The following is a 15,981-nucleotide window of genomic DNA, read 5'->3' as shown; positions in this document are numbered from 1 at the left end:
CAGACCCAACTTAGGGTATTAAACCAGCAATCATTGAGGCCCAATTACAAGTCGACAGATCAAACAATAAAACCTAAAATATTTGGGTTACTAACTCTCTCAACCACAACTCAACTGATACACAACCTTCAAGTGACTAAACCACAAAACCCCGAAACACTTGTGGTATATTTTCTTTGTCACCAATCAACTGATTCCCAACACCAACTAAATGGTTCCTCTACTTTGACCACGTCTACAATCGAGTCCACCAGCTTAAGTTGTCATCTATCTTCATCCCTTGTATACAGGTCATTCCATGCACATCTCTCGTGAAGTTTCTCCGAGCCTTAAGGTCTTCTCATGTCAAATTGTGTCCCTCGAATGCTCTAAGCCCTCAACTCCTCCTTATGCCATTTTGTGCGCCTTCATTTATGTCGGCTTTTCATGCTCCAATGCTCCTCATCCTATAGTCCCTTGCACGTGTCATCCTTCTCTGATCTTTGGACCTCGAGCCATCACACATCTTGGTCACACTAAGTTAACCTATATGCATGATACATCCTGCACAAATTAGATAAAATAATAAACCTAATTTAAACCTTTTTCTCAATTCATAAAAATCCTTAACCACTTAAAAGTAGAGAGGAACAATAGACCTAACAATCTTTCCTTTTTTATAATTGGCAATCCATTTTAGTTATAATTAAAATGGCATGCAAGGAAAGTTTCAAAATCACGACAAACTCCCATTCACCTAAGCTCCCCTTGAGCAAGGAATTTTCAAAAAAAAATGTCTATAGAAAAATAAAGGTCAACTCTCCCTTTGCCACTTATCAAAAGAGTATTCTAAAAAACCTAATACCCATTAGACTTTGTCAAAAACTACTAAAAACCTCTCATTAACCCTAAACTTCATATAAGGACAGTCGGTGTACAAAGCTCCCACTAATACGGGACCTATTGTATGCATCCATACCTTGTTTCGCAAAAGGTTGTTTTCGAGACCCGAACCTGACCTCTAGGATATCAATCGATTGAAAATGGACGACCAATAGAATGTAGTACAACTAATTGATAATTCGATTGTAATACAACTAATTGATAATTTTATTTCAATCGACTGTCGCCTCAAATCAACTTTTATACCATATTTCAAAAACATATAGGAAATTTTATAATTTTAAAAAATTATAAAATTTTGTGAAGAACTTTTTATGTATATCTATAAGTAAAAATTTATTTTTTCATGAAAATGCCTTTTAAATAATAGCTTGATACAAACATGAAAATTTTCACAAAAATCCAATTTTCTATGAACTTTCAAAACCATGTTTAAAAAATCCACTAGTAAAATTGCAAAATAGAAATTAATTTTCAAAAACAATGGTAATGTTCATGCTAAGAGAACCATATAAAAATATATGAATTAGGTATAATATGGTTGACCCTAAGAGTTTTCTAATGACCAAGAAGTGATTTTGATACTATAATAAATTTCTCTAATGCTAATTTCAAAGAATCAATTTACTTTTTCAATAACTCATTTTCTAATTTAGCTTGTCAATCCTAATGTCATGTAATTTATCACAAGGAACTATAAGGCTAAGTCTTTCTTCTAAATGAAAATTTTTCTTTTTCAAATTTTTGTTCTTTTCAAATTTATCAAGTGTCTTATTTGAGGAATTAACTAACTCGATTAATTTAGCGTTATATGAGGAAGAGTTTACCTTACCGTGTCGACCAAATCATAACCATCAAATCCCCCTTGATCTCACAATCCCTTGCCTTCTTTAGATGAGGATAAGATTGCATCATCTATCACCATAAATGCCTTGTTTAGTCTAGCCCCTGCTTCCTCTTCAAATGATGAAGGGCCTTTATATATCTTCAAAAGTGCCAAGAGAGTTCTATTGTTGGATTCAATAAATTTTGATAAGTTGGTTGTATCCCAAATTGCCTTCAAATTTCTTTTAGGGCGCTTCTTCTTTGGGCTTTTGAATGAGGCTATCTCCTTGTCCTTTTATTCTCTCAATTTAGCGCATTGGCCCTTTGCATCCCCTTCGTAACAGTTATAGCAGCAACCAATCTTCTTTCTATCCTCCTTATGCCTCAAGTATTTGTTTAGATTATTCCTGTTCAATATTAGTTTATTTTTTAATTTATTTCTTACCATACAAGCTTCATCATGGCTGTCATCCTCCACAGTGTACTCCTTAAATCTGAAGACGATGCTCTACCCTTTCTATCCTTTTCTTCTCCGACCAAAGTTAACTTGTGATGTTCATAAGCCCATTCCATTTTGGCATCTGGATCCGCGAAAGCATGTAGTTCTAATTTTGAAAACAATTGATCTAAAATACATATATTTAAAACTCTAGCAATGAGGTAATTGTTGATGATAGATCTGGATGAGGTGGACGAGGTCCCTCTTTATACCTAGCATGCATATTGGTGATTTACCCTCCTTTCAGCATAGTAAATGAGTTAGAATTTTGTTTGTAGGAGATCTCTCCATGCAAGTTTGATCCTTCATGCATGGCTACGACTTTCTCCCATAACTCCTTCATGGTCAAGTGTTGCTCAATCTTGTTCATCTCCTACTCAACTAGGGTTTGTTCCAATGCTAGTTTCACTTTTATGTTAGCCATCAACACCAACTTTTATTTCTTTATCAACCTCGACAAAGACAACATATTATTATTATCTATAGCTATTATGATGTTGACATGGAATCAAAAGAAAAGCATCATTTTTCCACAAACTATAATTGCCCTCTATCTTTGGGATCAGAACTCAATCTTCAGCAATTTGCTTCGTGGCAATTAGTCCTTCAAACATGATGCTGCTATGATACCACTTGTTGGATTGTATGCTAGTAAGGTAGAGGGGATGAATACCACTTCCTATTAGTGTTTAACAAGACAAATATATTCAGCAGAAAATATAGAACAAAATTAAAATATCAAGGACATATTAATTCAACATGGTTCACAATTTGTTAAAACTGTTACGTCCACGGCCTATAATTTGTCAGGTGGATCATTCCCAAGCATACCACTATGTTTTCGCCTACTCAACAGCATCAGAAGTGGAGAAACCACTTAAAAATCAGCAATTACAAAAGGACAAAATGAGAAGAAAAGGACAATTGAAGCTTTGTTAGAGGCAAACAATGGGCGTTGGTAGCCCTTGGTTGATTGTCTTTTCACAACCCCTTAAGCTCCTTTTCTAGCCTTCTTCTTGAATGGTGTTTGCTAATGTGGCGACCATCAATCGACTTCTTATCAAATCATCAAGTCATTAAAGCTTCCGTCTTATCTGAATCAGCCGTTAGAACTTCCATCTTTGGTTGTGTTTAACACAATAATTGTAGCATCAATTGACTGGACCTACTATCAGTTGATTGTTCAACACTGCGTCGACTACACCAATCGACCAAAATACACTTTGTTCTCTACCAAATGAACCTCAATTAACTAGACCAATCAACTAGCAAACATTCTTTTATTTTCTAAAAGTCTAAAATTATTAGTCGACTAAAACTTACCATCAGTTGATTGATTCAATCCACAATACCTCAAACAAACCCAACTTAAGTTTGGGGTATTGAACCACTAGTTGACTGTACCAATTGACTGGAACCCAATTGCAATAGACTAGTCAAACAACAAACCCTAATATGCTTAGAATATTAATTCTCTCAACCACCAGTCGACTGATAGACAACCACCAATCAATTAGTCAAATCACAAAACCTCGAAACATTTGGGTGTAATTTTCTCAGCCACCGGTTAGTCAACTGAATCTCAATACTAGTCGATTAAGCACATCTACGATCGAGTCCACCGATAAAGGTCATGGCACTCACATCTATTGTAAAGTTTCTTAAAGCCTTAAGGTCATCTCTCGTCAAGCTGTCTCTCAAATGCTTTGAGCCCTCAACTCCTAATCTAATGTCATGCTTCACACTTTCACTTACGTAGATCAGCTCTTCGACTTACCATGCTCCTCGTCTTGCAATCCCTCCGATAAGACACCACACTCTCTCCTAGAGCTTGAACCATCATACACCTTAGCCACCCCAAGTCAATCTCTATATATGATAGATCCTACACAACTTAACACACAAATTAGACAAAAATACTCAGCCTTACTCCATCAAAACTATTAATTTAGCTACCTAACTATAGAAGGGGGTGAAACTCCCAACACCGCCTACAAGATAGGTGAATGCCTATGCACGGCATGATGGTCAACGTAAAAATAATATTAAAATAGACAAATAAATAAAGTAAATTATGCAACACTATACATAAACAGCAGCATTCTTAACCCCTCAAAGTGATTTTACAATCACAAATAAATAAGTTGTAATTATAATTGATAAATGAGCACTACACAAAAAATGAAATATTTCATCTTTTGCAGTTAAAAAACTAAAATATAATAAAATATAAATTTAATAATATAAATTATCGATCCAAAAGTATAGGAAAAAAAATTAGCTAGTTATGATTAATGTTATGCCCAAATATAAAAATAGAGGTAAGACAACTAATGTCAAATACTCTAGCAACCTTATATAAAAAATAACTTTTTCCCTTAGACCAACCTAGTCCGCCCAAATGGGCCACTTGGAGCCTAGGCACTTAGATAGATCACTTGCCAAAGTGAAGCTACCCCTTGGCGAAACTATCTAATTAATATAAGCTACCTCTTAAAACTGGTATCGTCTATCAATCTACAATAAATTCTCTAGATTGGCATCGTGAGGTATCAAGTTTATCAAGTGAAAGATCAAAAGCAATGACAATGTTGAACAAGTAACCTTCAAGATCATGAGTGGCATCATGAATTCATGATAGCAACTTAAAGCCGAAAATGACAAATATACACATTAATAGAGGAAGAGGGAATCAAGCCCAATGGCATGGGATAAAGGCTTTGATTGTTATTGTCGTGAGGCTGAAAATGAGTGGAGAGGGCTTCGTCCACTCATTTTCAAAAATTCAAGTTGGAATCAACGAATCATTGGTTACATCAGCTAAGTATATTCCAAAAGGATTCCAATTGATCCCAATTAAATTAAGCACATCGTTTTGCACTCTAGGATAACCAAATTTCATCTTGTCTAGTTATATATGTTGGTGCAGAAAGCATCCGACGATCGAACCTAAATTGTGATTATGTCAAAGGGTCCAAAGTTAAGTTGTTTTGTTATCTAATGTGTTTGAATGAGTTTGCAGGAAAGTCCTAAGTGTACTTAGGCAAAAGTCCTAGCTGCGGTTAGGCAGGTGGAAAACCCTAGGGGGTGGTAACCCTAAACGGAAAGTCTTGGTGGGTCGAGGGATTCGGGCAAAAGTCCTAAGGGGTGGTAACTCTAGGTGGAAAGTCCTGGTGTCGCGAACCAAGTGAAAGACTGGGCGGGTCGTGGAGCGAACGTCCAGCGAAAAGTCCTGGAGTATCGGGCGCTAAGCAAAAGTCCAGTTGGTCTGGAGGATCAACTGGCAACAAGTATATCAGGAGTATGTGAGGACGTATTCCCCGGTGAGAGAACAATAGACATCGGTTCGACCTAGGATTTTCGGTCGGGAATCCGAAGTCAGAACCGGACAATCCGGAGACTGTCAAATACTTTAATATTACATATCTATATGTTAACTTTGTTTTTGCAGAGTATGTTGGTTTGTTGGACTAACTTATTTTACAGGAAGAGATCCTCTCGCAGCAAGGCGCGAGGGCGCCCTCGCCCTCATGGAGCTTGAGGGCGCCCTGGACATTGGCGCGAGGGCGCCCTCATGGAGGTTAAGGGCGCCCTCAGGTGGATAAACTATGACCGGGTCTGAGCTCATCCACGCTGCGGACTTGGCGGGATTGAGGGCGCCCTCCATGGTGTTGGAGGCACCCTCCACAAGCTTTATAAGCAAGTCTCGAGCAGCAACAAGGCACAACATCAAAAACGCGATCCATCTTCCGTGTGCTGCTTAAAGAACGTTCCGACAAAGTCGTAACTCGACTCCGACGACTAGAAACTTCAAGTTCACTATTCTCTTTTGTCGTTGGTATATTTTACTGCATTTAATTGTGCTTCAAAGTTGTAAAGATTTACGAATTGATAATGATTGCCCACCGAAAGCGATCAACAATCGCGACCCTTGGAGTAGGACTCGCCCAAGGCTCCGAACTAAGTAAATCTTGGTGTTTGCGTTGTTGGTTCTGATTTCTGCTGCGTTTACTCTTATTCTTCCGAAACAAAAAGTGAAAATCATGAGCGCTATTCACCACCCCTAGTGCTTTCGATCCAACAATTGGTATTAGAGCGGGGTCGCTTTGAATTGGTGCAACCACCATTCAAGCAATATTTTTCGTAGTAATTTCTTGATTTTTCGAAGTCGATCGGAATCGGTATAATTGCTGCCTTCTGATCCGTTTTTCGCAATCGAAGTTTTTGCTCGAAGCTGGTGCAACACCACTCGAGTTCGGGTTTTATTTTTCTTTATCCCACACTACTAATCCAAGGCTAAGTCTTGGAACAAGTTTTTGTTTTTCCTTGTGTGCGAGATCTCCCTTTGCTATAATGGTCCATCAAGAAGGGTACAGCACAGTCTGCCCTCCGCTCTTCACCGGTGAGGACTTCGGCTACTGGAAGGGCCGAATGGAGTCATACCTCCAAGCTCAGTTCGAGATGTGGATGATCATCAAGACTGGGATCGCACTTCCACTCGACGGCTCAGGAAAACCAGTAGCATGCGAAAACTGGGATGCAAGCATAATCAAGAAAGTCGAGGCCAACGCCAAAGCAACCTGCACCCTCTAATGCGACCTTACAAAGGAAGAGCTGAACCGGGTCGGCCCACTCTCAAGCGCAAAAGAATTGTGGGAGAAACTGATCGAGCTGCACTAGGGCACGTCCGACACAAAGGTAAGTAAGCGTGACTTACTTTTGAATAAATTGTATAACATCAAAATGCAGGAAGGAGAGACAGCTAGCCAGCTTCACGCGCAAATTCAAGATCTACTAAACGGATTTCACGCTATCGGACAGAAAGTGGAGAACCGCGACGTTATAAGATACGCGCTTAATGCCTTTCCGAGGAACACTTTGTGGGCGTCCATGGTCGATACCTACAAAGTTTCTAAGGATTTGTCTTTAATTAAATTAGATGAGTTATTTTCTGAATTTGAATTACATGAACAGACTAATGCTCGGCCGGTCGAGAAAAGTATTGCATTGTTTGCAGGTACAAGCAAGACAAAGGAAGCAAGGAAGAAGCATCAAATCGAACCCGAGTCCGAAGAACCAAACTCGGATAATGACGACGACGAGATAGAAGCTGAACTCGTCAACCTAGACGTAAGCTCTACAGAAAGAAGAAGGGGCTCACGAAGAAGGATATCAAGAAGGTGATTCAGCCTAAAAAGGTACAGACAAGTCCAAAGGTAAAATTCGAAGTAACCTACTACGGGTGCAATCAAAAGGGATACGTCAAGGCCAATTGCCCCAACCTAAAAGAAGCAAAGAAGCAGAGAAAGAAGAAAGCACTACAAGCTACATGGGACGAGTCCTCTTCAGAAGATTCCGACGAAGAGCTCGAGCAGACAAGCTTCCTTGTACTGATGGCCCAGGAACATATCGATGAATCAGAGACCGAGAGCGAATCGGAAGTTGAGTCCAAGCGAAACCACGGATCCGTATCCGTTTCCGAAGGGCCAAAACCCACTGTAAGTGCGTGTCAATTAGATAAATTATACAGTTTAATTAATTATTTGTTACGTAAGCTAGCTAAATCGAATGTCCAGGTCAAGTCACTTCAAAAGGAAGTAACATTCCTTAAAGAAGTGACTAACCCTAGCTCCTTGACTGATCTTGATCAGACTGGAACCTCAACTCAAGTCCAAAGGCTTGAGGAAGAGAATTCTAGCCTGAAAAATCAAGTCAAGGAACTAAAGGACACGTTGGAACAGTTTACTCTGGGTTACAAGAATCTTGATCTGATTCTTGGAAAACAACGAGCCGTTTACAATCAATCCGGACTTAGATTCAAGGCTAAAAGAAAATATAAGTCGTATTTATCTCTAGTAAATTGAAATAATAGCAAATTAGTCCAAGCATGGGTCCCCAAGTCCAACTTGGTTAATCAAGTTGGACTTGAACAATATTGGACCTAGGCGTAATTTACACTTGACTAGTTAGACCTAGGAGTTTCAAAAGGAAAATTACATATCCAATTTTCTTAAGCGGCTTTGTCTAGAAGTGGTGGATGATCTCATACCCAAGAAGGTCTAGTGCCTCGTCACAGCCTGGAAGTCAATCTTTGAAATGTATATTTAATTAACCAATTCAAAAACCTGAGTCTAACTCAAATATAAATTAATTCTTAGACATAACTTAAATCAAAGATAAAATTAACCATCTCACAAAATTCATAAGGTTTCCTGATTGATAACTTAGAAATAGGTGAAATGGACCTAGGTAAAATTTAAAATTAAATTAAAATAATTTTAAATAAAATCAATTAATCAATTTCAATTAAATTAATATATCAATATCAGCTTAATAAAATCAATTAATTAGTCAATATTAATTAATATCAACTTAATAAAATCAATTAATTAGTCAATTTTAACTTAATTTATAAATAATCTTAACTTAATTAATAAATAATTTTAACTTAATTAATAAATAATTGTAACTTAATTAATTAATCAATATTAACAATTAATCAATCTCAACTTAACAAATAATTTAACTTCAATTAAAACTTAATTAATAAATAAAAAAAATATGGTTAACTCGCTTAGGGCGCATCACGAAGGCGCCTCCAAAACAAAAGAAGGCGCCCTCGTGAGCGATGGGAAAAACTACCGCCGAACCCCTGGAGGGCACCTCCCACCAGTTGGAGGCGCCCCCCATAACCTATTGAGGGTACCCTCAACGCTTGTTTTCCAGCGAACAGAAACGATTCTATTTGCATTTTTCACGTCCCAAACACGAAATATCTCACACTGAGAAGCCCTCCAACACCAGATTTCCTTCCTTACGACTCCAAAATGCCTCCTAGGTATACCCTACTTCACTTGTTACAACAATATGTACTTTCTTTGTATTTTTTATATGTTAGCAATTGTTGGATCGAAAAGAATTTAGATATCTCCACAATGGTATGATATTATTCACTTTGGGCCTAAGCCCTTATGATTTTGCTCTTGAGCTCTACCCAAAAAGCCTCATACCAATGGAGATATCTTTCTCTTATAAACCCATGATCTTTCCCATGTGTTTTCAATGTGGGGCAATGCTTCCTTTCAGGGAGCAAACTATCATTTCTTTTCATCCCTTTCTATACTTTATATTTTTGATATATGGCAAAGGGGGAGAGGAAAGTGAAAGTAAAAGTAAATAAAAGCGAAAACTAGAACATTTTTCAATTTGCTACAATTACTTAACATGTTCTAGTTGCAATTACTCGATTCTTAATATTGCATTTATACTTTTTGAGTACTTTTGTTTTACTTAACTTTGAATTTTGTTGTCATAATCAAAAAGGGGGAGATTGCTGGTGCAGAAAGCATCCGACGATCGAATCTAAGTTGTGATTATGTCAAAGGGTCCAAAGTTAAGTTGTTTTGTTATCTAATGTGTTTGAATGAGTTTGCAGGAAAGTCCTAAGTGTACTTAGGCAAAAGTCCTAGCTGCGGTTAGGCAGGTGGAAACCCCTAGGAGGTAGTAACCCTAGGCGGAAAGTCTTAGCGGGTCGAAGGCTTCAGGCAAAAGTCCTAGGAGGTGGTAACTCTAGGTGGAAAGTCCTGGTATCGCGAACCAGGTGAAAGACTGGGCGGGTCGTGAAGTGGACGTCCAGCGGAAAGTCCTGAAGTCTCAAACGCTGAGCAAAAGTCCAGTTGGTCTGGAGGATCAACTGACAACAGGTATATTCTCCTGAGAGGAGTAGGTGAGGACGCGTTCCCCGGTGAGGGAATAGTAGGCATCGGTTCGACCTAGGGTTTCCGGTCGAGAATCCGAAGTCAGAACCGGACAGTCCGGAGACTATCAAATACTTTAATATTACATATCTATATGTTAACTTTGTTTTTGCAGAGTATGTTGGTTTGTTGGACTAACTTTATTTTGCAGGAAGAGACCCTCTCGCAGCAAGGCGCGAGGGCGCCCTCGCCCTCATAGAGCTTGAGGGCGACCTGGACACTAGCGCGAGGGTGCCCTCATGAAGGTTGAGGGCGCCCTCAGGTAGATAGACTGTAACCGGGTCAGAGCTCATCCATGCTGCGGATTTGGCGAGGTTTAGGGTGCCCTCCATGGTGTTGGAGGCGCCCTCCACGAGCTTTATAAACAGGTCTCGAGCAGCAGCAAGGCACAACATCAGAAACGCGATCCATCTTCCGTGTGCTGCTTAAAAAACGTTCCGACAAAACCGCAACTCGACTCCAACGACCAGAAACTTCAAGTTCACTATTCTTTTTTGTCGTTGGTATATTTTACTGCATTTAATTGTGCTTCAAAGCTGTAAAGATTTACGAATTGATAGTGATTGTCCACCGAAAGTGATCAACGATCGCGGACCTTGGAGTAGGAGTCACCCAAAGCTCCGAACCAAGTAAATCTTGGTGTTTGCGTTGTTTGTTCTGATTTCCGCTGCGTTTACTCTTATTCTTCCGAAACGAAAAGTGAAAGACATGAGCGTTATTCAACCCCCCCCCCCCCCCTAGCACTTTCGATCCAACAATATCTACTTATTTTTTAAATTTAACATGTTTAAATTTCTCAATCACAATTAAAAAAAGATGACTTCATTATACATAAATATAAAAATAAACCAATTCTATCAAAAGCAACAAGTATAGCTCCTTTATTGCAAGTGATTGTGAATGTGAACAAGCATTAATACAAAAAGACTAATTGATATAACCACAATATATTGGTGCAATCATGCCCCAATTGGACAAGTTTGACAAGTGATTTTAAAGTGTTCAGTAAAAGGTTTAATTTAGATTAATGATATGTTTGTTGATGTGCAGATGCAGAATTCTTAACAAGTTAGTATTGATGCAATGGGTCAAAAGGTCTAGGTATGTCAAGCTTGACTAATACTTCATAGATAAAGAAGTCAAGAAGACACTCACAAATAAAGAAGTTGAATAGAAATTGACAGATGGAGAAATCAAAGTAGATCAAAAATGATTGGATACTTCACAAACGAAGAAGTCTAACACGCATTGATAAGGGAGAAGTCCAAAAAAAACCATGGGAAATGAAGATGCTCGAATAAAGCACATGTCGATAAGGAAGACCCAAAAACAAGGTTTTTTGCCAGAGGAAGACTCAAAAGCGAGGCCTTGTGGCAAATAAGGAAACCCCAAAAGCAAGGCTTCTTAGGAAACTAAGGAAAGCACAAAAGGGATGTGTCTTGGCAGAGGAAGACTCAGAGGCAAGGTCTTTTAGTAGATATAGTGCAATTGAGTATTGAGAGATTACAAGTGAGCAATAATCTTGGGGTTTAGGTACACTTTTACTTAGATGTGTACTCAACCAAAAAATAGACGTTTCGGGGTCGTAGTCGATGATTCAATCGATTAGGAGCTAATATGAGTCAATTAATATTTTCAAGGTTGTAGTCGATGATTCAGTAGATTGGGGGTTAATATCAATGACTAACATGTTAAATCGAGTAAGCAATCAACTCAACATGTTCCGCTCGCAAACAAAAAGGTAAGAAAGGTTAGGTTTTGTTTCAAGTTAAGTCGATTCGAATGAATTGAGTTAAATCGACTAGGTAGTTGATTGAACCACTATTCGAATTTAAAAATTAGACTACCTAAAGAGGATGTTATCTAGTCCAGATTTGAGTTTTATTATAATTGAATGGATTCTCGATAAGCTTACTAAAGACAGCAACAAGCAAACAACACTTTCCATGATCAACAATTCAACAGACTCGTTAGGGTTTAAGTACTAAAATTAAACAAAGCAATTGGTTAAATCTTATTTAAGGTGAAATGGGTAAGGGAAGCTCCTTCGAGCACAAGAAATCTACTATATTCTACTGAAATTCCATTTCTCAAATTTTGTCTTTACTTTATAGTTTTCTACTTTATTTTTGTGTGGGTTTGAGGTCTTTACCGTTAAGCTCCATTCTCTTACACAAGCTTTATTTGCTTTATTGTTTGTGTTCTAACAAGATTCTCCACCTAAGCTAAGGAGAAAGTTAGTTAATTTTCAAGAAGTGACTCACCTTACAATTTCATAGATGTGGAGTAAGATCTTGGGAGTTCCAAATGACATAAAAAGAACCAAGGTGACATTGCTATTTTATTTTAGTTGTTTTTATTATTCCACTACATATTCTAACCTTTGGCTCGTTGTCTATTTCAGATTTTGAATATTCACCCTTTTCTAGTGACCACACCCAATCCTACACAATTTATGTTAACACTCAATCTTTTCGTATCAAGTAGTTCAAGATACATATTAGATGCCAAATTTCAAAGTATTAGCCAATAATAATATACTAATGAATTACTTACAAGATCCAAGAGATGTCATGTAACAATCATAGCAAAAAAGCTCTGAACAGCATATTTGAATCGTGAGCACTGACCAATCATCATAAATATGTGATATTGGGCAAACAACTGATACAATAACCTTCAAACAATATAGAGAATGGAATATGCGCCATTTCATGTAACAAATTGATATACATTTTTTAATAATCATAGCATGGAGCAATCTATAAGTGAAATCAATAATTATGAAGAAAGCAAAGAGAAGGATAAAAGCTAAAGTATGAGGCCATGAATTCGCTAATCCAACAATTCCCACCAGATAAAATGGAAGAAATACAATCACAATAACCATTTCTCAAGCCACTCGCCCTAGATAGGAAAAATAGACATGTGAACGTCCATAACCATTTCTCAATCCACTAACCCTAAATCCGAAAAATAGGCATGTCAACATCGCCTATTAAAAGCCCAAGTCAGCGATAAAGAACCATAACCGCGTAATCTTTTCCAAGTCTACCGAGAAAACCCGGATCACAGAAATACCCAGCGAAATCAGCTCATGAGCCTAAAGCCTGGATCCATGAAATTTAGGAGAAAAAAAAAAAAGAACTGTGATTCGACAACGAAAAAGAAAAAACAACACGTATTAGGGTACCAGAATGCATCACTTACTACTCAGGATTCATGATGAAGACGTTGGTGGGCCGACTGCTAGGTTCTTGATCGATATCTCTCCTGGAATTCGCGATTGAAGGCGTTCTTCTGCTAAGGCTGGCGAACACCAAAAAAAACGTTGTCACGAGAGAGGAAGGGACAAATGAGAAGGGATTTCCAGGGGGCGGGAGGGCGATAACTTGGGCGACGTGGCGGAGAGAGGGAGGCCGACACGACCTTACAATCGACAGTTGCCATCCAGACCTGATGATAAATTCGGAATCGGAACCATCAATTCGACGGTTTGGAATTATCGACAATTTCAAATCAATCGATCCTTAACCTTAATCATCAAAGATGATTACAATTAACGGTTTGGAACCGTCGATTCACGATTCGATTCACGGTTCATCATGATTCAAAATTATTACAGTAAAAAAAATAAAAATTACAAATTACAAATTAAAATTTATTGTAAAAAAAAACTTGCACTTATTTAAGTTGTATATCCCCTTAGGGTATAAGAGAATCAAAGCTCACGTAGTTCTTTATATTTTTATCTTTTACATTGTCACTCACTTCCATTTTTCGTTCTTATCGTATTCATTCCTTCGGTATCTAAATCTTCAACTTTGTCATCTGAAAGTTGTATTTCTTGTATTTTTTTTTCCGCTCTGGTCCAATCGTCTACTAATGTTTGGGCTTCCAATAAGTCGGGGGACAAAGTTAATCATCGTTCATCTAATATATTTCCGCCGACACTGAACGTATGCTCCACAGCAACAGTTGAGACTAGACAAGCTAAAATTTCTTTGGTGATCACGGAGAGGACGGGAAAGCTTTGAGCCTTCTGTGACTACCACTTTAAGACATCAAAATTTTCGCTACCTACTTCATTAAAATCAAAAGAAGCCGTAAAATAATTCTCAAGTTCCTATGTGGAACTTGAAGATCCTCATGGACGTTTTGTCCGTTCTTTTAATAAAAGTTGTGCTTTTATAAGTTTTAAATTACTACTAGTAGTTTATTGTATTTCAAAAATATTAATTTGCTTTCCAAATTTTACATAATATTGATTATAAATATCATATAAATAAATTCTAATATTATACATAATATTAACTAGATTAGGAGAAGAAGAATCTTTAATTGGAATTAAAATGTCATAATATAAAGTTAACATTTCTGGTAAAACTTCTAATTTAAATCTAGGATCTAAAGCAAATACAATTAAATAAATTCCACGAATAAAATAAAAATATTTTCCCCATTTAGTTTGCATAGTTAAGATGAGATAAAGATTCATTATTAATATGTTCATTTAAAACTAATACTATATTAGAAAAAAAAATTAAAACTATTTGAGCAGTAGGATAATAAACACCAAAAGTTGTTCGATTGCATCATTAAATACTTTTAAAATTTCACAAATACTACTACAAATATTCCATTGTCGTGAAAACAAATATATATTAGTATTAGTATTTTGTGCAAAAAAATGAACATAATAATTCTTCATATTCAAATGAATCTTGTAATAATTGGTATGTTAAATTCCAACGTGTTGCTACATCACATGGAAATTTTTTAGGTCTCATTCCATTAGTTTGACAAAACCTACCCCATTATTTCATTATAGATGGATGAGACCATAAATAAGAAATTACAATTCTAATTGTTTAATATAACTTTCTAAAATTTTTAATCAATCTTGAACATATAAATTTAAAACATGGCATACACAATGAATATGAAAAAATAAACTACCAATAATAGGTTGACAAATAAATTTTAGATCATCTATACCAATGGTATTATAACTAGTATTATCTAATGATATTAAAAATATTTTATGAGTTAAGCCGTATTTTTCTAAAATTAAACATAATAATTGTGTGATGTTATGAGCATTATGTGATTCATCAAAAACTCTATAAGCTAACAATCTTTTTTGGAGGTTCTAAAAGTTATCGATCCAATGGTAAGTCACACACATATACAAATGTGTTTGCCAATGATCACTCCAAATATCAGAACATAAAGAAATTTTATTATTTAATTTACTAAATTCATAAATTAAATTTTTTTTTCCTTTTTTTTTACTAATTTTTTAATTGTACGAGTAAGTATAGTTCTAGAAACACGTTTAACATATGGATTCAGAGATTCTTTACAAAAATCTTCAAATGTGCATTTAGATCCCAAACTAAAATAAAGATGTTATACGGAAACAAATTTAGCTAATGATTCTCTTAATTTATTATCGGAATATAAAAATAAATCGAAAATCAGTACTACCGCTAGTTGAAGAAAATTTTGATAATTGTGTTTGAGAATGGTTAAGTCCATATTCCGTCGGATGGTTCGTTTCTACATGTCGTTTCAATGACCCATAGCTGCTACCGGCTTGGAATTTATAGGAAGCATTGCAGTGCTTATATTTTGCACGCATTTCTCCCAACGGAAGAGTGATCTTATCAAAATGTTTAGTGAAAATAAAAGACTTTAGAGGAGGAAGTTCCCGAACCTTAGAAGTAATTTTATCGGTACTTCCTTGTGTTTCGGGTGTCGGATTCGGAAGATGCTCGATCTTATCATCGGTGGATTGAATGTCGAGTTTCTCCTCCTGCAGATTCATTATTTCTTTTCCCTTCCGAGCTTGAGATGATGCACCTCCGCGGCCTCCTTCCATTATAATTGAAAACGAAAGCGTGTAGAGAATACGAAATTGAGATTAATAATAGAGAAGATGTGTGTGAAAATGATGAAATGAGCTCTCTATTTATAGAGTTTTGATAATAACGGGTACTAAATCATAGTTATTGA

At 36.8% G+C, this 15,981-nt stretch overlaps 1 protein-coding gene across 1 annotated transcript in view; it reads right to left on the bottom strand.

Moving 5' to 3' along the window:
- LOC122038433 (GTP-binding protein YPTM2-like) overlaps positions 1 to 13,442 on the bottom strand; it is a 29,957-nt gene extending 16,515 nt beyond the window's left edge. Inside the window, exon 1 of the mRNA XM_042598183.1 lies at positions 13,174 to 13,442. Within this exon, the coding sequence (XP_042454117.1) occupies positions 13,174 to 13,187 (14 nt within the window). The 5' untranslated portion in view covers positions 13,188 to 13,442. The remainder of the gene's footprint in view (positions 1 to 13,173) is intronic.
- Positions 13,443 to 15,981: the final 2,539 nt, after the last annotated feature.

This window comes from Zingiber officinale, chromosome 1A, assembly GCF_018446385.1.
Source record: "Zingiber officinale cultivar Zhangliang chromosome 1A, Zo_v1.1, whole genome shotgun sequence".
NCBI classification, from domain to species: domain Eukaryota; kingdom Viridiplantae; phylum Streptophyta; class Magnoliopsida; order Zingiberales; family Zingiberaceae; genus Zingiber; species Zingiber officinale.
The sequence above is the reverse complement of the archived record's forward strand: the minus strand, read 5'-3'. Positions and strand labels throughout refer to the sequence as shown.